This window comes from Nesoenas mayeri (genome assembly GCF_963082525.1).
Source record: "Nesoenas mayeri genome assembly, chromosome: 13".
NCBI classification, from domain to species: domain Eukaryota; kingdom Metazoa; phylum Chordata; class Aves; order Columbiformes; family Columbidae; genus Nesoenas; species Nesoenas mayeri.
The window spans coordinates 2,904,865-2,931,299 of record NC_137550.1 but is presented as its reverse complement, the minus strand read 5'-3'; the positions used below and the strand labels follow the sequence as shown (position 1 = coordinate 2,931,299).

Here is a 26,435-nt window from a genome sequence, read left to right as displayed (position 1 = left end):
GACAGTTCATTAACTGGCTGGACACGGGTCCTTGTCCGGCGCTGCTCGTGTCTGGCCCTGCAGCTATCAGTACTCCTGCTGAGTGTCACAGCCAAGGAACTCTATCCGCAGGGCAATGTGGTTGTGCCACTGGCGGGGGTGTATCCTCACATAGCGGGCAAAGAGGGGTGGCTCCAGGGTGTTCATCACTGTGCTGGTGTGGTCTTGGTTTGCCTTGAAAGTCTGGAGAAGAGAGAGAAGTCAGGGGTGTGCTCTCCTCTGCTGGTATAGTGAGCCCATGACTTGAGGACACAACCAGCCCACCACTTGGGAATGCTTTAGGGAAGACAAAGCACAGCCTGGCTCACTGCTCTTGCAAAAACTCCTGTGAGCATGTTTGCTGTCAAGGGCTGTTCTTGCTGCCCCAGGGGTGTCCATGGGCTGCCTCTGGCCATGGAGCAGCTCTGCCTACCTTCTCCTTGCCATCCTGCAAGACCGGGCTCCAGTCCACACCGTTCTGGCTGCTGGAGACAGCAAACTCCTTCACAAACATGTGGGTGAAGACAGCTTTGGCACCTTGGGTTATGACTGCAGTCACTTTCTTGGTTATTTCGAAGTCCACCTGCAACCACTCGCTGGGGCTGTTGCTCTGGGGAAGGACAGACTGCCTTCAACCCTTCAGCAGCAATGAGAATGACAAGATCATTGCAGCTGAAGCAAAGTTAGCCTTGCACATAGTCCTGGGTCACAACTGACCTACCAGGCCTCTGGTTGGAGCTGCTGGGTGCTAAATCAGTGCGACAATTCTCCTGCTTGTCTGCAGGCAGCCTGCACAATGCACATGGCTGTACATGCTCCCCATGCAGCCCTGGCTAGGAAGGATGCAAGCACCAGCCTGCCTTCTGGGATCCCACCTGCCTGCCCATGCCCCAGTTGCCTGCCTAGGCAACTCTTTGCATGGGCTACCTTTGGCCTCCATGCGTTGGTCCTCCCTTGCAGGTTCAGGCGTGCGTGGGAGGGTGACCAGCTGGAGAAGACACTAGTGCTGTAAGAGGATGCAGAGATACGCTGGTCAGGGATCCCTCTGTCCTCCATTCCTAAGGGCATGGAGCAGCCTGGAAGAGAAGAGTGATGTGTGTCAGAGAGGGGAGCAGAACCATCACCAAGATGCCTTCTGGCCGCTCACTGCTCCAGCCACTTTGCCTGGTTATGGGTTCTCCTGTACCTTGCTGCAGTGTCATGGTCCCTGCACTGCTGTGTGCAGCATGGCTCTGGCTGGGAATTGCCTAACTACACCTACTGCTAGTCCCACCTTCTTTTCTCCCTGGAGATTTCATCTAGTAGGAATGTGATGAATTTGTGCAACTGCCAGGACATAAGGAGAACCTGTCTCCAGGGGAAGGACACAAATACCTGTCAGGGAGCCACCCCGCACATGCTATGATCAGGTGTGCATGTGCACAACTGCCTCAGAGCTGGCTGGCAGGCTTGTGGCATGGGGTGACAGCACAGCCACTGCTGCTTGTAGCTGCTGGACAGTCCATCCTGCTGATGTGCAAAGCTAAGGAAAGGATCTCAGAGCACCACTGCCCCCAGTCACACAGTCAGCCAGAGTAGTCTTGCCTAGGAGTGGCAAAACCAGAGGAAAAGCCAATAGCGTCTGTCTCTGCTTTTTCCCCGCTCCCCCAGACTGAGGCAGCAGCTCCCCAGCTATCAGCTTAGCTGCTGCTGGAGGCTTCTGGTGGTTCGGGAAAAAGTGGTGGTGAGAGCTGGGCCCATGCTCTCCCTCTGGTATTGCTATTTTTAAGACCATAATGAGATTTTCCAACTTTGTTCCCCCAACATCTCAATGGCATCTCCAGCCTCCTCCCTCCCCCTCCACAACTGCCTGGAGTGTCCTGAAACACATGGAACTGGCACTCAGGACCCCACTGGATCAGGTCCCGACTTGGGTGCTTGGTACCCGGAGTTGGGACATACTGTTCAGATCGCAGCCGATGAGCTCCATGCGCAGCGTGGTCCGAATGCTGTAGTGAGTGGGGTTAATGCGGATGTACCGGGCTATGATTGGAGGGTTGAAGCGATTTTCTTTCACTCCAGTTGCATCCACATTTGCAAAGAACAGCTGCAGGGAAAGGGAGAAAAAGGATTGTTGTACCAGTGGAAAGAGAGCAAGACAGGATAAGGATTAGTGGGGAGAAGATTTCTGTCTGTCACTTCTGTATCTTATCACTATCCTTACAAGGGAAAGGCAGCTCAGGGAAATGATTTGCGAAGTGATTCAGACCAAAGAAGTATGAATGAGCCAAATTGGTGTGAACCACTGAGAAACTGGAGGAGGAGAAACTTAGGGTCCTTGCAAATCAACATGTTTTCATATTTTCAGTAAACAGAGGGGAGAAAAAGAAGAAAAAAGTCACTCCTGGGACTTTTGAACCTGGGAAAAGTTTTGACCACAGCTAGTGTACATGGTGGAGGCTTTTCTGGATACTTTTCTTCTCCAGCTGAAATGATCAGCTTATGCATATTTAGGTTGTGGGGTTTTTTTTCTAATGAGTAGAGGTCCTCCAAATCACCTGCATCTGCACAATGTTTTTAGAAAGTCAAAATTTGCCTTTGGGGTCAAGAAAGATATTCAGACAAAATCTTATGCCCAGGTCTAAGTAACATGCAACGTAACATTAAGTGGTGGATCTTGCAGCCACCTAGGGTGGTGGAAAAAAATAGCTCAGTCACTTTAAAATGAGACAGATAAACACAGACAGCAAGTCCCTTGCGGATCTGTGATCTGCGATTCAGTCATCCTGGCAGTGAAAGCTCACTGTTCCTGCCCTAATGAAATACCTCAGGGGCTCAGGAGGTCTCTGCCTTGTGTACAGAGCTCCCTGGTCCATATCACCCCAAGATACTCCATCCTGGGAAGACATGCTCCTCAAGAACCATTTGCCTTACCATCTGGGTGCTGGTGGCATTCCCCTTGTATTTCCTCCACCTTTGCCCATCAAGGCTGTAGAAGACAACAAACTGGGAGGTGTAAAGGCTGGAGAACATTTGTCGGGCTCCTTGGGTTTTTATGCCGTGAATAATCATGACATGCAAAAGGTCCACCTGAGAATGAAAATCAGGAATTAATTTCTGACAGAAAACCCAAACCATGTTCAGGGAATGCACTATGAACCCATGGAACTTGCTTCCTCATGCTGTAACTGAGCACAGGCTATGGAAACAGTTAAAATAGTTGTTCATAAGGGCACAAATCACCCAACATCTGGGAGAGGGCAGGGGAGAGCTGTTTGGAGAGGTGAGCTGTTCTCTCTTGGTCTTTGGGGGACTTTTGCACAATCCAATGCTGCAGCCAGACCATCAAGTGACTCCTCTGAATGATGGATGCACTGAGGACGGATCTGGGGCCAGGCCAGCTGCAACAATGACCAGACCAACTGCTATCAGGGTCTCAGAGCTCACCTCCCAGAGGAGAAGCAGGGGAAATAGCAGGATGTAGCTGGGGAAACAGTGGACAACCATGTGGGTCCTTCTGCACAGCTCAGCAGCCACACGCGTGCCCTTGCAATGCCCCAGTGGTGCTTCCAGCCATGCGGCCCCTCTTACCTGGATCCAGGCACTGTTGCGGTTGGTGCTCCAAGCATTGATAGAGCCAGTGTTGTCCAGCCTGGCCAGGTGAGGAGCCCACTGCCCTGCAAGGAGAGCGCACAGATATGAGGCTGCTGCTGGTCCCTGGTGCTGCCCAACCCAAGGTGGTGAGAAGTTCATCTGCAGGATGGTGCCTGAGTAGTCATGTATGTGGTGGCAGAGCATTGACATGATGGGCCAGACATGCGAGACGATACTTACAGGTCCTGAGTGGGACACTGACATGGGTGGGCATGGGTGGAGGAAGGATCCTGCCAGGGACATGGTGTAGCAGAGCCTTGGGCAGGCAAGCATGGAGCTGCCCCAGACTCACCTTCCTTCCTCACACAGTGACAACCCCTACTCACCATACTGCCCCGACGCTGTGATCTGAGAGTCTGCAATGTGGCCCGAGGCCAGGCCGAGGGCGTTTCGGCAATCTGCAGTCGAACAGTGAGAAGAAGGGTGAAAACCAGGGGGAGTTAATTAGATAACAAGGCATTTGAAGGAAAAGCCTAGGCTGGGTACCATCCTCCATGCTCAGGGAGGTTGTCTCAAGCCTTCAAGAGCCCACAGGCTTGTTTGTCTCACACCAAATGGTGGGTTTCAGATGCTTCCACATCCATCCCTGAATTTTAGGAGTGCTGGAAGTTCCTGCTCCCAACCCCAATCTCAGCAGCAGAGAGTTCCCAGCATCAGCCACAGCAGCCTCTTGCCAAACTCCTGTCCCTGAGTCCCCGACCTTTCATTCCCATGTCCTGATCCCCCAGCAATGCTGACAAGCGTCTCTTCCTTATACCCATGTCTCGCTCCTGGGCCTTTTCATTGCTAGGCAGCATATTTTAAAAACAAATACCAGATTGCTAAAGGAAAGTCTGCCTGACACCCCTATTTCTCTGTGGCTCTCTTCTGGTCTGCTGAGCACAGGGCTGTTTGTCTCTTATAATAACCATTATTTTAGTGACTTTTCATGTCTTGGCATCTCCACTACATGGCAAATGCTTCTGGGGAAAATGCAAATTTGAAATCTTAAGCACTCCAGTGCGTACTTATGGTGAGGTAGAAATGTGTTGTTCTGGGGCTGTTTCTATCAGAGCAGCCTGTAGTCAGACAGTGTCACTCACTGCCTCCTGCCATCACTCTGTGGCTCAGTTTACCTCTTGACAGGTGGTCAGGCAGTCAAGCACTATACCTTCCCAACAGTGCAGGCAAGCACCAGCAGGTGCATGCAGTTGCTGGGGTAAGTGCATTTTACATGAGGTCCCAGGGATCCTCAATTTGGGAAAAGAAGAGCTCTGGGAGCAAATATTTGCAGGCAAATGAAGCTGGTCTCACAGCCTTCACCCCAACCATGTCCCTGACTCTGTGCTCTCTGCTGGGATGTGTATAGTGGCAAGGGCTGAAGTTGTGACTTTCTTTCAGAGTGAAAACCCAGAAGACCTGACTTGGGCCACCCCAGGGGAAATGCTGAAAGCCCTGGGGAAGGGAGCTCAAAAACGTGCTGGCTGTGGCCATGGCAGCAAGCGGCCCAGGGCACAAAGAGGATCACTCACTCAGGTTGTACACGAGGAAAAGAGCGCTCATCCCGGCTTGCTGGTGCTCTCCCACTTTGCACTCTACCCGCCAGATCCCGGCATGAGAGGGCCACATCTCCACCGTCCTGAAGACACCTGGCCATGAATGGAGAGCAGACCAGAGGGCAGTTACTGGCTGTAATGGGATGCCACAACACCAAGCGCTGTGCAAGCACAGAGCCACACTCTTCCAGGTCCATTCGCCCTCCTTGCCATGCCCCTGCAGGCTTGGCACATCCTGATGGGCAAGGGCATGAACCTCTGGCAGCTGGGATGTGCAGTGCCTGTGCTACATCTCACCGGGATAAAGGTTGTAGACTCCCATGCGATACTCCTGGCTAGTCCTGACGCTGAACAGCTGCCCATGAAAGTGGACGGAGTGGATATCCTCAGTGCTTCCCATGTTCAGGAGGTGCCATCGGACCCGTTGTTGCTGAGCCATCACCAGTCCGGGCAGCGTGTCACTCACGTAGCCGTTGATGGCTGGGGAAGGCAGCGGTCATGAGTGACTCAAGGCTCCAGGGTTTTCCATCTCAGTATAGACTGCGGGATGGAAAGGGCAAGAGCAAGGGTCCTCACCATGGAAGGAATGGTTTCTCTTAAAGTCGGGGTTGTCCTGCTGGATGCGGCAGGGAGGGCGGCAGTTCCTCTCCATGTTCTCCTGGAAGTACCAGCTTTTGGTCTCGTCAAAGATGGTGAAGAGCAGGGAGAACTCCTGCACGGCCAGCTGCCGCCTGAAAACGAAGCTCAGCACCCCACGGCGGCAGATGATCAGTGGCCCAATGAGGCCTGAGTGCAGGTCCTTCTCCTGCCAGGGAGCCGGGAAAGAAGGATTTGCCTCAGAGGGTGAGGCAGCACTGGCACCCACAAGCAGCACAGCAATCAGGAAAGTCGTGGCTCTCTCTGCATCCCTGGCCCAGCTCCCACTTGTGCACAGGGCATAGTGTGTGCAGGGTGGGAAGGACACACTGGGTTCACTGAGTAATGCCCAGTCTGCCCCTGGCTATGAAAGGCTGCTCAGCAATTGTTTGTACATGCTTTCAAGAGAAGTGGTGTCTGTCTGTCCAACAGCCCCTACCCCACTAACACTGGAATCTATGGGACAAAGTCAGCCAGATTTGGAAGATGGGTAGGAGACTACAGAATGCTAGTTCCCTGCAAGTCTCATAAGCTGGTACAACTGGGAAAAGAGGGAAAAACCCAATTAAGGGAATGAGAGGAGGAGAGGAGAGGGCACCAGCATGCATTCATCACCGCATTAGACACCTGAGAATCTACACAGCCACGGGCTGCTTTCAGCACAGCACCATAGGAGAAGTCTTGACCTCACAGCCAGGACTCAGGCATGCTGTCTGTCTCTCCTTCCCGAGATGCTTCCAGAGCAGGCTCCCACCTACCAGATCCACGTTGGAGAAATAAGCCCAGGCCTTGCAGTCAAACTCCTGTGTGGTGGGTGCCATCTGGGGCAGAACTTGCCAGGAGTACTTTCGGAGCTCACCGGGCTGCACCACCTCTCCACCCTGCGTTGCACCCTGCATCTCCTCATAGGCTTGCAGTGTGGAGTGGAAGGAGAAGGGCCGTGAGGCCAGGTTCTTGAATGTAACCTGCATCAGAGGGAAAGCAAAGCAAAGGGAGTGTGGGAGGGTGCTCAGTGCAACGTTGAGAGTGCCCTGGACCATGGGGTTAGATCCAGCAATGTTCCTGGTGCCCAGACCTCCAGCCATGCCCTAAGCAGTGGCCAGTCCCTGCTGAACCACAAGCTGTGGTTATGCAAGTGTGATCCCCAGTAGAAAGTGCATCCTGACCCTGTCGGCAGGATGAGGCTCTCTCCTTGCTCAGTGGGAGCAAGATCAGCTACACTCAGGAGCCCAAATATGCTGAATCCATCCTGGGGAAGATTTCAGTGAAAACTGGGCAACTTCTCCAGGTATATGAGTCCTGAGGCTGGTGAAGAGCCTGTCACCTCTTCCTCAGGTGGGTGCTGAAGGACCTTTGGTGGTGAGGGAAGCCCAAGCTTGCCCTCACGTAGAGCTCCCAAAGAAGCTGTACTGAACCCTGCTTAGCTCATTACCCTTTTTACAATCTCTTCACCCAAAAGGTTTCCCACAGAGCCCAGGAGATGCTCAGGCTGTGCTGTTACAGTGGTTGGGTCTGTCTCAGGTTCAAGGCTTTGCATATGAACACTGAGGTTCCTGCTGGCCCATTCCTCCAGCCACTGAGGTCCCTCTAAATGGTGGCTCTTGCCTCCCAGTCTGGTGCCATCTGCGTGCCATGCAGGGTGCCAACAGGGCAGCTCCTGCTCCTGAGCCCTGAAGATGAACCCACAGGCATCCCAGAGCCTGCAGGCTCACCTCAGCATTCCGTCTGGATTTCAGGTTTTATAGGAGATGGGAATTTTCAACTCACCATGATGACATCCTCAACTTCTGCCCTGATGTACGGCCCAAGGATGCCCAAATGCTCGTCCAGCTCTCCCCGCAGCAGCGGCTGTGTGAAGGAATCGTCTAGGTACTCTCGGAAAACCACCTTGCGGTACTGCCGGAAAGGCTTCCTCCTGTCACTCCAGGGGTCCCTGCTGGGGTGAGGAAAGTTAAACAAGTTGGTGATACTGTCTCATAGAGAGGACAGCCATGGCAGACCTGCTGCAGGGCAGGGGTGATGCAGAGCCTAGAGCATCCCTGACCCACTTGCAAGGAAGCCTGAGGTTGCTGGCGTTACAAAGCTCCCCAGGTGTAGGGTAGGTGTTGGGAGAACCTTCCCCTGGGCTGCTTTGCTGTGTCATACAGTCATGGACCTGTGATCCTGCCTGCCAGGACGTGCCAGTTCACACATCAAGCCATGCCATACAGTGCAGGAGGAATACATGAGGGACAGTCACACTTACGTGGCTTTTAGGAAGTGCTGGGGTCTCTGGTTCCTGTATTCCCACATCACCTCCACCGCTGCAATGAAGTATTGCCGTACTGCCCCCTGGAAGGAGCGCGGGTCTTGCTCCTCATCCTCGTAGATGTCAAAATCCTCCATGGACTGCTCTGTGCCACCGTAGTCATCGTAGTCCAGCCTGTCAGCCCTTGGCTTCGATGGGCTGGCATGGGTCCTGTTGTTCAGGGACGGTCTCTCCATATGTCCTGGGGCATGGTTCCTCTTCCCAGCTGTGCTGTTGCTTTCCTCATACTCCTTGGGCTCTCCGAGGCCCTGGCCCTCTCTCTTCCCCATTTCTCTGAGGACATCTCCACTACTGAGCACCTGCCGTCCATCTGGACTGGCTTGCATGTATTTGGCTGGTTTTTCAGTAGTGCTGTGGTTGTGAGCAGGACTGCTTGGAGACAGGGAATAGTTCTCTTTGGAGGCTGGTTGCATAGGGATTTCTTCTGGGCTTTGCTCATATGTGCTCTCAGGCACATAGTCCTCTGTGGCATTGGCCTTGAGCTGCTGAGGCTGAGGACTGAACTGACCCGCCTGCTCCACAGAGTTTGTCTCCTCCTCCATCTGGCTTCTCCCCTGACCTTGCATGCTCCCAGAAGCCCCCCAGCCAGCACCCCTGCCCGGCTGCAGCTCAGCCAGAGCTGGGCTCTGTAAGCCCCCCGCATGTCCTACTGCCCCCAGGGAGACTGGTTCCCAGTTTGAGGCCAGGTCCTCAGTCGCAACAGCAGCCTGTGTTTCTGAGCTGCTTGCTGCCATCAGCACCTCGCTCTCCAGCGCTCCCTGTGTGGGGAAGGAGCGTCCACTGTGCTGGACCCCCTCACTGCTGCTCCACACAGCCCCGTCTCTGCTTGGCCTCCCCTCAGGATGCACCTCATCAGCACCACCTCCAGGCAGAGCCTGTGGAGCATCCCTGCCTGGGGGCAATCTCTCCTCAACCGTGTTTGATTTTTCTTCCAGGCTTTGCAAAGCCAAAGTGTTGCTTGATATCAGGGACCTCTTTTTGAAGCGAGCACTGCAAAAAGGGGAATGAGGTCCACATGCCTTTGGGGTTTTCTTATTCACTGCTGTCTCAGCAGTCTGACTGGCCAGATTCTGCTCAGCTCTGTAACCCTCAGAGAGGAGGTCCCTGCTGCCAGGCCAACTGGTGTTGGGAAGACCCAAACCATTCACCAAGCCTTTGCTCTCCAGTGACCTGGCTTGTCGAGGCCTCTCGTTGGGGCTGCTCACACTGGGGACTGAAGCTCTGTGTCTCAGAAACTGCTCAGGGCTGTTTAAGAAAGCATTTGGGAATGGCCTTGTGTCATTGGCTATGATGTTTGATTCAGAAAGGGCAAGACTGTCCATCTCTGACAATTCCTTAGCAGCTGTAGCATCCTGAAACACTGTCTCCATGACTAACTCATCCCTCTCTTCTGTCACTACATAGCTGGAAGGCTCAAGGTCATTGGTGTGTGCAAAAGTGGTTTCTAGAAGGCTTGTTCCTTTGGCAAGCTCACGGGCTCCTTGTTCTGTGTCACTTTTTGCAGGTAAGGAGTTACTCTCATCTGTGAGGTTTTGTTCTCGTACAGGTTTGCTGGCTCCCAGGTCTGAAAAAGAAACATTTTTCCCCTCAAAAGATTCATAAAAACCTTGTGAAATCACTTCGTAAGGTCTTTTTTCCAGCCTAGCATCTAGCTCATTTGATGAATAACTGCTTTCTCTGATGTGACTGTGAACCACGCCATGAGAAGTTCTGTTGTATTCTGTCTCATCTGAAGATGCAGAAGGATTGTCTAGTGTGAAGGAAGAGCTGTGATCAGTACTTAAAGTGGGTTCTGCATTGATTTTCTCCTTTGACTCATATAGATTTAAGGATATTTTATCAGTCCCTCTTAGCAACTTGTCCTCAGCACCCCGTGAAGACGTGTCTTGAAGTCCCAGACTGTGCTCCAGGTCATTCTGGTGAAATGAGCTCCTGTTCTGTTGAAGAGGAGCTTTGCTAGAAGCAGAAGCAATTGAGTCCCATAAGCTTGTTGCATGAGTAGTAGTCTTTTGAGGTTCTGCTTCCAGGATCTCTAATGTACCACCAGACTCAACCATTGTCCTTTCTACTGGCTCCTGCACCTCTGAGATTTTTGCCACCTTCTTTCTTGCCAGAGCATCTTCTGCAGCTGGTGTGGCTTGATGCAGCCATTGCTGACCTTCTTCTGAGCTCACAGTACCATGGACCCTTCCACTGAAAGTCACCAAGTGTTCTCCAGGTGGGAGAACTCCAAACCTTTCATCCTGGCTGATGTTTCTTGACAATTCTTCTTCATCTTCCAGGAAGGATTCATAGTAGACTAGCTCATAGTTTGTCTCTGGCAGAGAAGACACGGAAATATCAGATGGATGTGGGATTGTTCCTGAAACTGTTGATGAGTCATTGGAATTGGGATCATAAATCCTGCCATTGTTCGGGAGGGCCCCAAGTCTGGGTTCTGTCAAACACAATCTTGGCTTCTTTGTCTCATTTCTTGAAGAGGTGATGTTGTTCAGTTGCTCATTCACACATGGCCTGCGCCATCTCTTTCTTTTAGAGAAGCCCCTGGGTTGGAAGTCAAAGGCACCATCCTCCTCCTCGTAATTCACATAATCTTCCCCATCAGAGTATTGCTCATACTGGCACTGTGAGACCGTAAACTTGGCACGCATCCCTCGGTCTCTGAAATCAGGATTCAAGCACCCCAGTGTCCAGACACCTGTCTCAAGAGAGGACAAGAGGACACCATCAGCCCATCACAACAGGAAATCAGAAGAGCTGCCATGCCCATGCTGCTCCCTTGCTAGTGCAACCTGTATTTTCAGGCAGCCTCTGATTCATGGTAGTGATTTCATGTTCTCATAATCCCTAGGGTATCTTACAGCTGGACTCACAAGATATCAGGGTTGCTGGCAACATCAGAGCTGGTCCTGAGAAGCACCATCAGCAGGGCCAGTGTTTCCTGCAGAGCTTAGTGAGCTACACACCCCTGGGAGACTCCAATAATAGCTTGTTGAGAACAGGTAATGCACTGAGAACCCACAGAGCCTCCAGGATTATTGCCAGCAGGAGAGTAATCACCATAATCCACCCCCAAAGACATGCTGGTGCTGTCAAATACACCTCTCTCCCAGACACTCTCGTCATGTCCCTCCCACGTGAGGAGGAAGAAATGCAAAGGCTGCCTCTTGCTCACATCCCCAGCCAACGCGTCTGCTCCCTGCAGCGAGTGCCTCTTCTCCAGGCACCACGAGTGGGTGAGGAGGTGTGTAATAACAGGGCTCTGGCGCTGGAGAGACCTGTCACCTGCTGCCGGCTGAGCTGCTCTCCTGCTTCCCATCGGCAGGCAAAAATTCAGAGCTCAAACAGATACACTGTTCGGCTGGGTTTTAGAAAACTTCATAGGGTATCTAGAAACCCTGTCAGCTTGGCTCAAGGTGCAGCATCCGTGACCATCATATCAGTGTTTGCAGTCACATGGGAAATCCTGTGTTTCCGCTGTGAGTGAGGAAATGGTTAACAGCACCGCTTCTGCAAATGCTAAGGAAAAAAACGCTGAGAGAGGGGAAATAAGACCAAACTTTGAAGCAAATCCTTCATAAGGCTTCTCCACAGCTGCAATTTCTGTCTTTGCAAATGCATGGAGATAAATGGGGTGCCATGACCTGTGGCTGATCCCACAGCAGGGACAGCACTGCTGCTCTCCTTGACCTCTGAGCTTGGAGCCAAGGACACAGATGCAAGGGGCTCACGTTACTGCAACCAGCTTACTGGCTTGGCAGCATGTGTGACCTTAACGCACACTGTTTGTGAAGTAAAATTACAGTAATTTAATTTCTTTAAGTTTTAAAAGGATTTAATTTTTGCCTCTCACTTTGCTTTTCCAGCAGGTTGTGCACCCCTTTGCTCTCATGGCTGCCCAAACATGACCGGGTACCAGAGACCTGGCTGGAGGTACTCGCTTATCTCTCCTGTGATGCCAAGGTTTATAGAATAGCCCACGTTACCAACCTGGCTTTTCCAAACTCATGAAGACCGTTTCTCCAGAAAACGGGAAAAGGGTAAGCACGTCCTCAAAAACCATGTTGCGCTTGAACGTGTTTCCAGAGAAGAAGATGGAGAGGAAATCTGTTTGGGCCCCAACGCTCAGGACATACCAGTACACAACATCATGCAGGCAGAGTTTTGACTGGAGGTTGTCAAATGCAAAGCCATTAATAGCTGGAAGAGAGCAGGGGTGACATATTTCATCATAACCTGATTCTCCCATGGCTGCTGAGCTACCGCATGTTCCCTGGGGCAGGGCTGAGCCTGTGCCTGCCAGGGCTTTGCAGGGAGCCCCTTGCCAAGCACTCACTGTGCATCAAGTTGGAGGCATAAAACTGGGGGTCCTGGGTATCCACATGGGCTGCATCAGTGCAGAACCTCCTGATATTCTCCTCCAGGTACCAGCTGCGGTTCTCGTCGAAGACCGAAAACAGCACCAACCTCGTGTTGTCTGACATTATCTGGAAGGTGGAGAGGGAAGCCATTATTCCTGCTCTGATTGTAGTGTCCCTGGCACCCAGAGTAGCTGTCAGGTCCTAGCCTGGATGCATGGGGAACAGTTTATTGCTATTTCACAGGAGTTAGTGTCCAGGCTTGGAGACAAGGGAGCATGCACAGGAGGATGGGGAAGGCAGGGGCAGTGGGACTGATGGTATGGTTGAAGAGAACAGGACAGCCAAATTTGGTTTTACCCAAATATTTCACCCACAGCTATTACTCCAGCCTTTCAGCCTGGCAGTTGAGGCGACAAAGGAAAGACCCACCTGATTTCCCCTCTGATCCATGGTCTTCTTAAAGCAGATCAAGAGGGGACCGATCAGGCCTGAGGCTGTGTCTCGGACTGGGTCGATGGAACTGTAGTAGAAACGGGTGAGGCAGCGAGGATCTGCTTGGGTTGGTCCATCCTCAATGGTGATGCTCCAGTTGTAGGTGAATGACTGGCCAGGAGGGATAGGAATGTCCTTCACGTCCTTACCTGGCAACATAGAGGCCAAGGGAGGATCAGTTAGGTCTGGGATGCTCCTGCCAAGGGTGAGCCCACTTTTTAAAAGAGCTCAGAAAGGAACTTTTCTGACCATACAAGTTGCATAGAAAACTACCCAAACCCATGCTCGCCCTGAGATGGCACACTGCTTGCTAGCACCTGTTTTCATGTAAAGTTGATCTGGACAAAAAGAGCCTCTGGGACCAGTGAGGATGGAGAAGCATACGCTTAATTTTGAAAGCCCTTGGAAATCCTGCAAACTGGAAAATTTGCCCAGTCTCAGCTGTGTCCAGGCTGCCTAGAGAAGTTTGCAGATGAAGATGGAGAGCTGGGATGAAATGGGTGAAAAACAAAGCAAGGAAAGAATTTTTAAAGGAAATACAGCTAGACTATGAGAAAACCAAAGAGGAGATCTGGAAGGAACAAAAGGAAAACTGAAATGCAATTAAATCCCGTAAGCATTCAGTAGGATCTTGCAATGACATAGCTTTAGGACAAGACATTTCCCTGCTCCAAGTGCCCAGCTGAGCTGCTGTAAGAGCACAGTTTGCAAAGCTCATGTGTCAGTCAGGGTAGGAATAGCTCTTTTTATTTATACTTTCCTAAAAAGCATCATCCCTGTGGCTCCAGGACCGTGACTTGTCCACTTTCACAGAGCTGAATTGCTGGCAAAGCTGGTGAGCCATGTCTGGCTGGGGAATGTTGACAGAGGGGCAGGGACAGGACTCCCAGCTCCCTTGTGTCACTTGGCTCCTTTAGAACTGCCAGACAATGGGCTACTTTGCCCTTTTGACTCTCCTGAAGGAAAACCTTAGCTTAAGTAGTAACAGGTCACAAAGCTGACCTAGCTTGCTGAACTCCTTAGCAACTGCCATCTTGGTTTTGCCACCTCTCCTGCAGCAGAGGAGCTTTTCTCCAGCATTTGTAATTGCTCCTGTCATTGTGATGCACCCAAAAGAGCAAAGGGGAAGAGGGGAGAGAGACGTGGCATGATTTTGCCCTTGTAGGATGTGGGATGGCCTTGCACAAGCCATGATCCTGGGACCATACCAGCAAGGGACAAAAGCAATTCTGGGAAAGAGAGCTGGTAACTCAACAACCCCACAGCAACGACCATGAAGCTGTGAGAGGCACAGTCCAAATCATAATGAGCCCCCCTGCTACCTTAAAGCAGGGCAAGGGGGACCCTAGGGAATGAGGACTGTGGGAAAACTGGCAAACACGGGCAGGATCACCAGGGTGGTTCCTGCCTCATCAGAAAGCGGAGGCCTCCAGGAGAGACCCAACAACATGGTCCCAGTTCCCTGGTTGACAATGGTCCTTCTTCCAGCCATCATCCAGGCTTTCCTTAAAAACAGGGTTACATGGCACCAAAGATGACATGAACCAAGAATCATCATCATTTGGGATACAGAGTTCAGGCACCTGGATGGATGGGTTGGACAACCAGTCTTATGACAGGCTGCAGGAAGCTCTCCTGGCCAAGAAGAATGGCAATGGCCAAGTGATGTCCCAAATTCTCATGGTCTGCCTTACCTTGAGAGGTCTTCAAGGTGTAGTATGGCCTTATGCTGGTAAGGCCGTGAGGATAGATGTTGTACGGTCGGCTTGCCAGGTTCCTGAACACGATCTGAAATGAGGACAGACAGCAGGAATGTTTAATGCTTTCTGAATGCTGTGAGCCCTCGAGGCTGCCCTCAGTGTCCTCGTAGGGAGGGAACACTGGGCAGTGGCTACCTGCCAGTGTCCAATGGGGAGGAACTCGGACATGTCTGGGACCACAAAGCTGGACTCAGAAGAAACAACTATTTATTTCTCTACAAGTCTACTCTGTCCATCTTTCCAGGAGGTGCCCATTTTAGAAAGGGTATGAAAAGATCATACTTATTAAAGGGAAAGTTGATGTCTTCAGTCTCACTTTGTATATGAGACAGAAGAGGTCTGCCAATCCAGGAGGCCCCAGAGGAACAAGACACTAAGTATGCACAGCAGTCAACAGCTTCAAAGTGCTTCTCACTTCACTGCATGAAGCCCTTCATTTATTTCTCTAAATAGCTCTTTCAGGGCTTTGCCACCTTCAGCTCCATGCCCATAACTGCACAGAGAACCCAAGGCAGGGAGCAGAAACATGAAGGTCCTGGACACCACCCCATTCCTCCTAGCAGCAAACAAGTCAGGTAAGTGGTCAGTACTTGGGGAGACACAAGCAACAGTCTCCAATACTGTACGGTAAGAGGAGGCAGATGGAGAAGAGTAGAGGACGAGAGGACACTCCTGCCTCAGAGGAAGGTGCTGGATGCCCTTTGTCATCAGCTGATTCACACAATTCCTAATATGCCTGCAATGAAGTCAAATCAATGTAACGGGGCCATATCCTGTGCATCTCTGCTGGTCTCACCAAGAGTATTTAGCTTTAGCTTTCAGTAACATCTGCCTTTCTGGTGAACTGTGGACATTACCAAATATAATAGAGCACCTCAAGGACTTATATCAGGTCTTAGCCACTACCTTAGCTATTAGGAGGAAGAGCATCAAGATTTGAAGTTTTCCCTTCCAGTCCCTCTTTGTGGAAAGCAACCTCTCTCTTACCTTAAATTGATCTCCAACCTCTCCCTTAATGACAGGCCCCAGAATTCCCTTGTCCGGTTGATCTGACACCTTGCGCTTCGTAAAGGTCGCATCCTCGTATTCCACAAACCTCACTTTCTTATACTTTGAACCGATCCGCTGAGGGCCAGCCTCCAGGAACAGGCTCGTGATGTTTCTGCAGACAAGGCAGAAAAGCAGCAAACAGCCACATGTGGAATGCTGTCAGAACCTGAGCAAGACCTTCCATTGTCCAAGGACACACACAGCTGCCCAAGAACTACTACCAGTGCACAGTGGGGACACCCATCCTTGCAATCACATTGTGCATCCTGGGGAATCACGTTTCAAGTGATTCAGTGCTTCTTTAATGGAGAAAGCTTCGACTCCATTGCACAGTAATCCTGTCTTGGAGGTGACTGTGAGAGATGAGAGTACTGCAGCTTGTCCTCTATCAGGGAACACCCCCAGTGTGCAGGCAGAAGGCAACAGAGGAGCTGCTTTTTCTTGATCAATGCAGCTCCTTCCCAGGAGCAAGACCAGCCCTAAGCTGAAGAGGACACCTGCTATGGCTCACCCTGCGGAGGCTGAAGGGAGAATTCCTGCCCCGCATGCCTCGCTCCAGCGGCCGCTGGCTGGGATCCCCATCCAGGCCAAAACACGGTGACCCCACTACCAAGCCAGCCCCAGCTCACACAGCCTGTGTGAGTGGAGTGACATCAGGACTGGTGACAAGTGCTACTGTCAAGCAGTGCTGACTAAGGCAGTTCTGCTGAGATACTGCACTTGCATCACCTCTCTCTCCAAGAAGTGGGGCAGCAGCAGGGGTTAATTGCCTCTGCCATCTAGAGCAAGTCCTTCCAGATGGGGCAAGGGGACCCACACTTTAGGTCTGTGGGCACACGACCTGGCTGTACAGGCCCTCCTGGCTAGAGGAGAAGTATCACCAGGAATTGCTGCCTGCTGAGAAGGGGCTGACCATGGAGACATGGGCAACAGAGAGACAAACGCCCCAAAGACAAATGCCTCTGTGGGGCATTTGGTAAAATGAAGCAAAGCCAGGTCCTGCCTTCCCATGGCCTCCCCAAGACCACCCTTGTCCTGCATCCATTCTGTTAGCGTTAATAAGAAAGAAAAAAAACTGTCCAGGTTAGGCAGAAGGGAATGAAATTTCTGGGGAAAAGGGGAAGAGCTGGCAGGGCTGCCTCAAGGAGCAGCCTCATGGGCACACGTTGCCCAGTCTCACCTGTCCAGAGAAACTGGCTTCACAGGGGCATAGTCCCAGTCCATTTCCTCAGCTGCGATGTAGTGAGTCCAGGTCACAGGCTTCTCTTTAGCAAAAGACCGCACTTGGATGACGTGAAATGATTCCTCATCTTCTTCAGGGTAATCCATGTCCTCTGGCTCATCTGACAGCATCCCCATCTTCAACAGGCGCTCCTCCGGACACTCATCCACCTTTACCATGGCCTCCATGCCAGCTGGGTTCAGACAAACCAGGCAGAAAGGGTCACACTGACATGCCAGCACCAGCACACACTCCCCCAGGCTCTGCCTGGGACACGTCCTCTCCACTACTGTCCCCACCAAATGAACCATCATGTGGGTCAACCTATGCCATCCCGGTCATGAACCAGGTTGCACATGGACGTAACACTATGGAGCAGGAGGGGCCTTGGAGCAGTAGCACTGCACAGAACCCTGAGCCCAAGCCATCTCCTGAACTTCTTTTCCCCTGAGCTCTTGTAGAATGAGGTTACCTTGCTGATGGGAGAGTATCTGGCAGAACACCCGAAACCAGCCAGCTGTTCCTGGCATAATCTCAGCTGTGAGATACGTGGCAGGGGAGATTTCTAGGCTGCTGAGACGGTGGCCTCTCACCAGGAATGTGTGGGCTTCAAAGAAGATGGAGTGGACTTCTGGCCCAGTGCCCAACCCAATCACGTGCCAGTGGACCTTCTTCTTGAGGCACAGTGTGAGACCTGCCAGGAGAGGAGGAAAGCACTCAGGAGTCAGCACCATGTCCATCCCTTGTCCCCACTCTTAGTGTCATGGACTCGGAGCCTGACATGTGCTGAGTAGAGTCCCCTGTCCTGCAAGGTGATGGCTTCACACTGGAGAAGTTGTACGTGAATGTGGAGTGTCTGAGCAAAACAGAGGTGCAGGCTACACCATCTCCCTGAGATGAGACTGTATTCACAGAGTGGTGGACTTTGTCGGGGACTTTGGGAGGCATGTTGACAGAGGCTCACAGTGGGATGCAGTGCCAAAAGAGGTACATGTGCTCCTTGACTCTATAAATAGTGGAACCAGGGACTGGAAAGGCAAATCAATGATAACAATGATAACACCGGCAAGCCTGATACTAAAATACTGCATCTTGGGCAAGGGTCCATCACATCCTCAGCAGTAGCTGAAGTACCCCACAAAGGACAGGGAGGGGTCACCAGAATTATTTGAAGGCTGGAGAAAATTCCTTCCTTGGAGACACTCAAAGAGCTCAGTGTGCTTAGGAAATGAGAGAGGACTTGACTGCATTGTAAAAACATTTTCCTGGAGAGAAATCAGTGTGTGCCGAAGGGCTCTGTAATCTAGCAGGAAAGTGAATAACAAGTTCCTGGAAGCTGAAGCCAAACAAAGTCAAATACAGAGTCAAGCACTTGTTTTCAGCACTTAGTGCAGTAGATGACTGGAACAGATTCCAAGAGCCTGGAAGGAGACAGGGTGGAGGCTCCGTCCTGAGGCCCTCAGCTCTCCATTGCCACCCCTCCATCAGACACCTATCAGGCCAGGTCCCACAGCCAGACAGGGGCTTGCTGGGTGGAGGTGGATACCTTCTCGAGGGGATAGCCACTGTGCAGAGTGGCTGACCGTGAGGTCTACATAGCTATTAAGCTCCATGGATCCACCAGGACAGGGAATTCAGAGGAGTTTTGCTTTTGCCTTTTATTGGAGAACAGTCAGACCCAGGTGAGAGCTTTCACGGTGTGGTTCACCAAGGTCGCTGATGGTAATAACTCTCCTGACAGAGTTTCTCAGTTTGCCTTGGAGCTTCTTTGCTCTCAGGCAGCTCTGGACCTTCTCCCAGAAGAAAATCAGAAAATGCCAACTTTTGTCTTCACTGAGACCACAAATGGCCTTTTCTTTTGCTTTTCTGGAGAAAAGGAGGCTGAGGAGAGACCTTATCATTCTCTACAACTACCTGACAAGAGGTTTTAGCAAGATAAGTGTCGGTCTCTTTTCCCAAGCAGCAAGCAAGAGGACAAGAGGAAATGGCCTCAAGTTGTGGCAGGGAGGTTCAGATCAGACACTGGGAAAAAACTCTTCACTGAGTTATTAAGCACTGGAACAGGCTGCCCAGGGAAGTAGTTGAGTCACCATCCCTGCAGGTATTTTCAAAAACATGTAGATGTGGTGCTTAGGGACATAGTTTAGTGATCGACTTGGCAGTGTTAGGTTTACATTGGACTGAATGATCTTAAGGGTCTTTTCTAACCTAAATGATTCCATTATCCTATTTCCCAAATCCTACAGAGGTGTGTTGTCAGACCCAGGCTAGCAAGACCTGAATTTTCCCCTCAATGCTACCTCCAACGTTGTTCACAGGGTTACAAGAGATGAAACTCTTTGCTACCAGTACTATTCCTGGAGACCTCCAAGGAGGTCAGCTGCACTTGGCAACACAGACAGCCAGAAAAGAAGTCCTGCCCCACTGTAAATGGGCAAGGCAAGTCAAGGAGTTGAGATGTGATAGTCCCTCTGGGGTGATCACAGCCTCACAGGTCCATCCCTTGGAAACTCCTCTTGATGTCCCTTCTCACATCCTTTCACAAGCTACCTTGGGTTTCCAGACCTGGCTGCTCCACAGTTCCTAGCACCTCCCATGTCCTCCATCCCTGTCCCTGGCGCACCAGGACTCACCGGGCAGCGAGCCATTGATGTAGCCATTGATGGTGTGCAGCTCCGTGCTGTTGTGACGTTGGGGCTGAGGAGCTGCCAGGGAGCCAGGCTCAGAGTACCAGCTTTTCCCTGTGGAGAAAGGAGGACACAGGCAGCTCTTCACTAGAGAGCATTTCAAAGAAAAAGGTAACTTTCCCACTGGGGTGAAACAATATGAAAACCAAAATCCAGTGAGGTCAGATGTGTGGTGCCTGTTGGAAATCCACAGCAGACCTGGCCTCAGCTCTGCATGAATGTGGTGGCTAACCATTGCTCATAACAGGGCTTTGCTCCCCCACAGCTTTAGCTTGTGTGATGGGAACAAGGCCAGGGCATGGATGGGGAGAGCTGGGGACACTGCAAGCTCCCTGTACCTGGGGCACAGAAGAAGGAGTGGAAGTACTGACCAGGAGCACATTGGCTGGTAGGCTGTACAAGGCTCAGACCCTTGGGAGGCAGACTGGGAGCTGAACAGCTGTGCTCACACCATGGCCAAAGCATGCAGCCCAAACAAGGCTGAATTCAGAGTCCAACATGAGTCAACATGGTAGTTACCTTCATCAAACACTCCGAAGAGCATCACAAAATCTTGCTTTGTGTCCTCATTCCAGTTGCTCGCCAAGGTCCCTGGAAGATGCCACACGACAGATCTCTTTAAAGGTCAGCAAGCACCATGCCTGTCTCCCCAGGGAATTCCCCTTGTGTCCTCCAAGAACTGGTAAATCAAGGCCAGGCTGTGGAACCCAATCCCACCCCAGGTACACCTCGCTTTTCAAACTCTGGAAGGCATCTTTGATTTTTCTGCTTTTCGATTCATGATTGCATGTGACCTGTCCCCATCCTATTCTGTCCTTACCAGGTCGGCACACAAGCAGGGCTCCGATCAAGCCGGAGTTGATGTCCTTTACACTGTCAGTATTGGAGGAGTAGGAGTAGGTCAGACATGATGAGTCGCCATCCATCGGGCCCTGGTTTTGCTGGATTTCCCAGATGTACGTGTGTGTCTTTCCCGGATCCACTCTGTCACCCTCCTTCTCTGGCTGACTGGTCTCATCCTCATACCCTGCACCTAAAGCCAAAGGAACAGCCAGATGTCACTGAAGGTTCATCCCCAACATACTGTGGCTACAGAAATGCATTTTCCTCCAACCCAGAGCACAGCATCTCTCCATCCCAGCCCCCAGGGTCAGCCCAACTCCCACGGGCAATGGCTGGTCTCAGGGTGGTGAGCAGAACTGTGCTGGAGACTTGCTTTTTGGGCTGTGCTCCCACCACCTGCCCTGATGCTGGAGGGCACAGTCATCCTGGCCCTAAGCATCCAGCCTCAGTTTTAACCTATATATTACTTCATAACTGATATGGGTTTGCTCTGGTCTGTTTGCTCATCTCAGCTTGTTTCTGGGCTGGGCATGGTCTTCTTGTTTCCTCAGGCTAAGCGCTCTCTGTGACCATATGTCCTCATAGAGGGACATGAATAGCATGGTCAGGGAGGGACGTGCTCCCTCCTGGCAGGCAGGCAGCAGAGTGGGAGGTGCTGTGCAAGGACTGGTTATTGCCCAACTCACCCTCTGACGCCTTCCAGTAGGACACCCCAACGGCGTGGAGGTTGTACGGGCGGGAGGCCAGGTTCTTAAATGTGATGACCACTGTGTCATAGACTTCTGCTCGGATGGTGGGGCCCAGGAGACCTGAAAGGGGGAACACAACAGGGTCAGGCAGCTGGGGTCAGGCAACTCACACCCAGCCATGGGCTCCGAAGGGTCTGGACTTTCGACCTGCAAAATTAGCGGTTGTCCCTCATGTAGCATGGCAGCATGGACTGCTCCGGCACCAGCAAGGCTCCCTTCATCCCCAGCAGCTCTGCCACACTGGGACTCTGCCCAGGTCCTTCCCCATTCCTGGCTGAGGAGCTGCCAGCAACCAACCCAGGATGAGTTTGGCTGCTGCCAAGGAGAGCTAGGGCTCACCGCGCTGTAGGTGCTTCTTACCCATCCACGCTGGCTTGGGCTTGGACTGCGTGAACGAAGCATCGGTGTACTCCACAAACACAGCCTTCCTGTACCGGGGAGGGACACCAGGCTCGAGGGGCCAGGGGCTGGGGTGTCCTGACATGCTGCAGGAGGAAGAAAAAGCCAAGACTGATGGTGCAGCTCCATTCACGGATGGGCAGCAGCCATCCTCTTCCTCCCCTCCCTGCCAACTTCCCTGTGCTGTGCCAGCCCAGGAGATCGCTCACCCTGTTTTGTCCTTTGAGTTTCCTGACAACTCCCAGGTGTGTTTGGAAATGTTTTGCTCAGCTCATGGATGATAATGTGGCTGTGATTAATGTCACAGTGTTAGCCACGATGGAAGAAGACACAAGGGCAGGTGGCACAGCGCCATACCCAGCTGCAGCCGGGAGTGGGCACAGCTGCAGGCATTGCTGCCAGCCTCCTGCCTTGTGCCTTGCCCGGCTTCATGCTTCCCTGCCTGCAGAGACCCAGGGCACGGGGAGTGCTGTGACAGCGCTATGATGGCAGACACATCACATATAAACTCAAGCATCCTCCCCAGCTGCCCCTGGCGAAGAGTCAGTGTTGGGCTGCATGGCGGGTCATGGCAGTTTGCTTTGCCGTCTGAGCAACATCCCCACATTCGCTTCATTTCTGACCAAACTGGGATTTACAGCCAGCCTCTAAAGAAATTACTCCTCGCAGCAGCAGGAAAAAAGATCCTTGAACGTATTTCACACTTTACTTATCTTCACTGGACACTTTCTATCTGTAAGCAGCTTAACAAATTCATTTTCCAGATGCAATCCAGCACATTTATCAGGATGACAAAGCCATGAATTTCTCTAGCGATTTTAGACACTGGCTTATCAACCCTGGGACTGAGACCATTTCCAGTAACCAGACAGTCCACTTCCAGACTTGTTTTGTTTGGAGCAAGACCCAGGTGTTCTTTTCTTCCCTCTGATGAAGCAGGTAGGATTACTCTCACCCTCTGACTAAGCCTTCATTCAAGCAGCGGTTCCCTTTGTGACTCTTCCTTGAAGAGGAAGGAGACAGAGTGACTCAAATTTAGGAAAGGGCGACGCACGGTCTCCCCCACGCTGCCGGCTGGAGGCCACCTACAGCTGGAGGATGCTGTGGGGAGAGTGGGGTTCACCCTCCCTAGGGGCAGAGCAGGACGGGCACCCACAAAACCCCCCACACGCCCAGCTCCTGCCTTTCCCATTATGGCTATAACCCCATGTTTGGGCTGGCAGGAAGACTCCAGCAGGCATGGCCCCAGTGAGCAGGGCCAAACCATTCAACTGACTTTTCCCATGAGCTGTTATCATTCCTGGCTCAATGGCAGGAGGGTTCAGACCAAGCTTTGCTCCCCAGGATGACTGTACAGTGGGAGGTGTCAGTGCCATGGGGTCACTGGCACCAACCAGGCTGTCCACTGTCAGCTGTGCCTTAATCACTAACTCACAGAAAGTCCAGCTTTGAAAATACATTCCTGACATATGAGGGTCTGGTCCTGCAAATCCCATAATGAACAAGGCAGAAATCCTCTGGAGCCAGAGGGATTTTGCTGGCATGCAGGGGTACAGCTGGGAGGAGACTTCGTGACACCAGGGCTCAATGCCGGGTCACATTGGCACAGCAGAGTCCTTTGCAGGGGATGAGGAGCCAGAGTTCAGCGCAGGGATGTCTGACCCAAGTGCTTCTGGCCCATCCTCTGCACTTAGGGACCTGGTGGACTTCCTACCCCGAGGGCGGCTGAAGCCAAGGCAGGGAGAGAAGTTCCTGGCGCCTTGGATCAGCATTGTTAGCTGCACTATCTCTTCATCTCTCGGAGCCAGGAGATGGCCAAGGTAAACACCCTGCACTGCCAGAGCACTCAAACACGCCTGCTGCTACACGGCTGCCAGCTCTGAGCCAGAGCTGAGATCCCAGGGACTGTTGCAGGATGTGCTGCCCCTGGCTCCAACCCTGCCAGCAGGGTTGTGTTTGGGAGGAAGAGAAACTGAAATCATGTGGAAGGTGTACACAGGTCTGGCCTGATGCGCTGTAGCCCATTCCTTTGGCAGAGCTTTCCACAAACGTTCCAGAGAAACCACTGGACACATACAGGGGGTTTGGAGGTCCTGCCTGGAGGTGCACCCTTGGGGGCTACCATGAGATGCTGGTACCACAAGGGAGAATGGGTGAAGCAGAAGACATCCCACACACAGTTTGGAGGCACCTCAGCTCGGGCAGCAGCTCTGCTCCTGCCACGCTCTCCTGGCTCACTCCTGCATGCCTCTTCTCCCTGGCCACGCTGTTTTCCTGTGCCCTCCCCACACGGGGCACCTGGGCTGATGCTGCAGGGCCAGGGAACGGAGAGCATCATCCAGCTGTGAACAGTCACACTGATCAAGCCTTGGTCCCCTGGGAGCCGCTCTGCCCAGGCGTGCCCTGCCTCTCTGGGGTAGAGCACGCCTCCAAGTCCTGAGAAAGCCAAAGTCATCTCTCCCCATTTTAGAGAGGGACAAGTGACCTCAGACTGCCCACTGGTGCCCTGCTTGTCCTCGAGGCAGAGACAGGTGCCTGAGTCACTCCTGGGTCAGAGACAGTGCACGAGCACATCATTAAAGCCAGTGCCAAAATAGAAAGCCACAGGGTTGAATTATCAGCACGAGTGACCTCACCTCCACTGTAGCCTAATGGATCTGAGTGCGTCATTACTAAAAGCGGGGGGGGGGCATTAGTAAAACAGAGGCTGCTGGATGACATTTTCCTACTGAAATAACCAAAGTAACTCTGATACAATGACTACTACAGCTAGTCAGGCTGACCTGGCTCATCACTGGAGGTCTGGTTTTCAGTGTCTGACCACAGCTGCTCAAGCCAGTGTGGGTCTGAGATGGGACCGTGGGCTGACAGCACCCCAGCACAGAGCCTGGGGAAGGGCACGTGGCAGCGAGGCAGAGGGTCTGCCCCCAGTTCTGCTCCCCACGCTGAGCTCAGAACAGCCCATTCACAGCCACGTGTGCCCAAGCCAGCTGTGTTTCCAGACAACACTGTCCTGATGCCTGAGCAATGCAACTGCCACTTTTCCTTCCTACTCCAAAAACCACCATGGGCAAAACCACCATGCCTTCCTCCCTCTCGTCACTGCGTACAAACAGCATTCGTTGTCCAAAGGCTAAAAATTATTTTCATTCCCTAAAGGAAAAAATTCAGCCCCAGCAACATAATGTAATATATAAATAACTAAATCTGAGTTTTACCAGGGCCAGACACAGTGGAGACCTTTGCTGCTCTGAGTTATGCCAGGGGGCAGAGCCAACCTCCCACCGCAGCCCGCAGGCACAGGACCTCATCTCCCCTCGCACCCCCCCAAAGCTCCCAGGCTGCAGAGCAGAAGAGAAAGCACAGGCTGGAGAACCAGCTCTTGGCTCTAGACATAGAATTTCAATAGCCACAGACAAGCAGCATTAAGATAAACCAGCGTAGAGCACTAATACAGAGCAGGTCTGCATCTCTCTCTGCAAATTTACTCCACCTGTGCATTATCAAGGGTTGCACTTAATGACACCCACTCCCAGCTGTATTGGCAACTCAGCACATCACCGTGCCATGTTGCTCCCTTGCACCTGCCTGGACCCAAACCCACAGTGCCAGGGTGGGAAAACACCCATAGCAGGCTGCTAGAATTGCAATAGAAAGAGCTTTACCCTGCAGGCGCTTGCAGCTCGGAGAGCAGGTCGCTGTGCATGTAGTCCCAGGTGGTTTCCACTGCTCCAATGTAGTATCTTCTGACTTTGCTGATGCCCTCCTCAAGCAGGCAGAGGAACAAGAGGCCACGCAGGGTTCCCACCAGCATCCTGCGTGCTGGCTGGGAACTGCTTTGGCTCCAGGAGGAAAAGTGAAAAGGAAGGAATGAGAAAGGAAAGAGAAGAGAAAAGCTTTTATCTTCTCATTCAGCTGTCGTAATCCACAGGAGATGATGATTTCAAGCCAGCACCCACAGGCTCAGTCAGAGCCCTGGAGAGTTTCTCAAAGACATAAGGAGAGGAGTCGCTTGAGCTGGTTAGTGCAAAGAGGAGCGTGCGAGCGATGGGCTCTCCCTCTCTTCCTCTGGGGTGGCAGTGGCAGGAGGAGAGGAAAAAACAAAAGGAAAGGGAGGGCAAGCGCAGCCGTAAGCTCCGCTGCAGGACTCAGCTGGCTTGGGGTCCTGGCCCGTGTCTGGGAGCGAGGTGAGGAAAGGGAGGGTTGCAGAGGAAGGGGAATTTAGGTGCGGTCTCTGCCTGGTTCCACCTTCCTTCTCACCACAGAGGGGAAGGAGGAGAGCAAGTTGTAGACCAGTGCCCTGCTGCTGCCCAAGCTACAGGAGCCTTTATTTCCCTGCAAGTCAATGTCAGCTCATATCTGGGTCTGGGGCCATTCAGGGAGCTGGCAGCTGCCTTCCGTCCATGCTAGCCTGCATAGCTTGAGGAAATGGTGATTTAGAGGAAAATTTGCCTTCAGGCTTATCGCTACAAAGCAGGAGAGACTGCCCTGTGCTGCCCAGGGCTGGGAGTCTGCAGGATACTTTGCATCTATGTAGGCAGGGCTGGAGGTGAGGAAATAGGCAAGGATGAACATATGCATGTATATATGTGGGTGTCCCTGTCCCTCAGGTGCCTGCACCCCAAGCAGCGATGATTTAGCCACACAGCTTCCCTTGGAGCCACATGGGAGGGAGAGGGGTGGGGTGATCCCTGGGAGTCACCCTCCTGCCAGCTGCTCCTCATCCTTCTCCCCTCTCCCGG

General features: G+C 52.3%; 1 protein-coding gene across 1 annotated transcript; it reads right to left on the bottom strand.

Annotated features, from left to right (window-relative positions):
• Positions 1–30: 30 nt before the first annotated feature.
• Positions 31–25,507, bottom strand: F8 (coagulation factor VIII; the record flags this gene model as incomplete). The annotated part of the gene is made up of 26 exons (XM_080352567.1): positions 31–222; positions 452–628; positions 946–1,094; positions 1,960–2,104; positions 2,932–3,087; positions 3,589–3,674; positions 3,978–4,049; positions 5,163–5,279; positions 5,484–5,666; positions 5,763–5,991; positions 6,581–6,787; positions 7,590–7,758; positions 8,068–10,828; positions 12,121–12,330; positions 12,467–12,617; positions 12,921–13,132; positions 14,678–14,771; positions 15,731–15,905; positions 16,974–17,208; positions 17,488–17,709; positions 19,649–19,756; positions 20,222–20,293; positions 20,523–20,735; positions 21,232–21,354; positions 21,655–21,779; positions 25,359–25,507. The coding sequence occupies 26 exons, from the start codon at positions 25,505–25,507 to the stop codon at positions 67–69; spliced, it is 6,696 nt and encodes a 2,231-aa protein (XP_080208693.1). The 3' UTR covers positions 31–66.
• Positions 25,508–26,435: the final 928 nt, after the last annotated feature.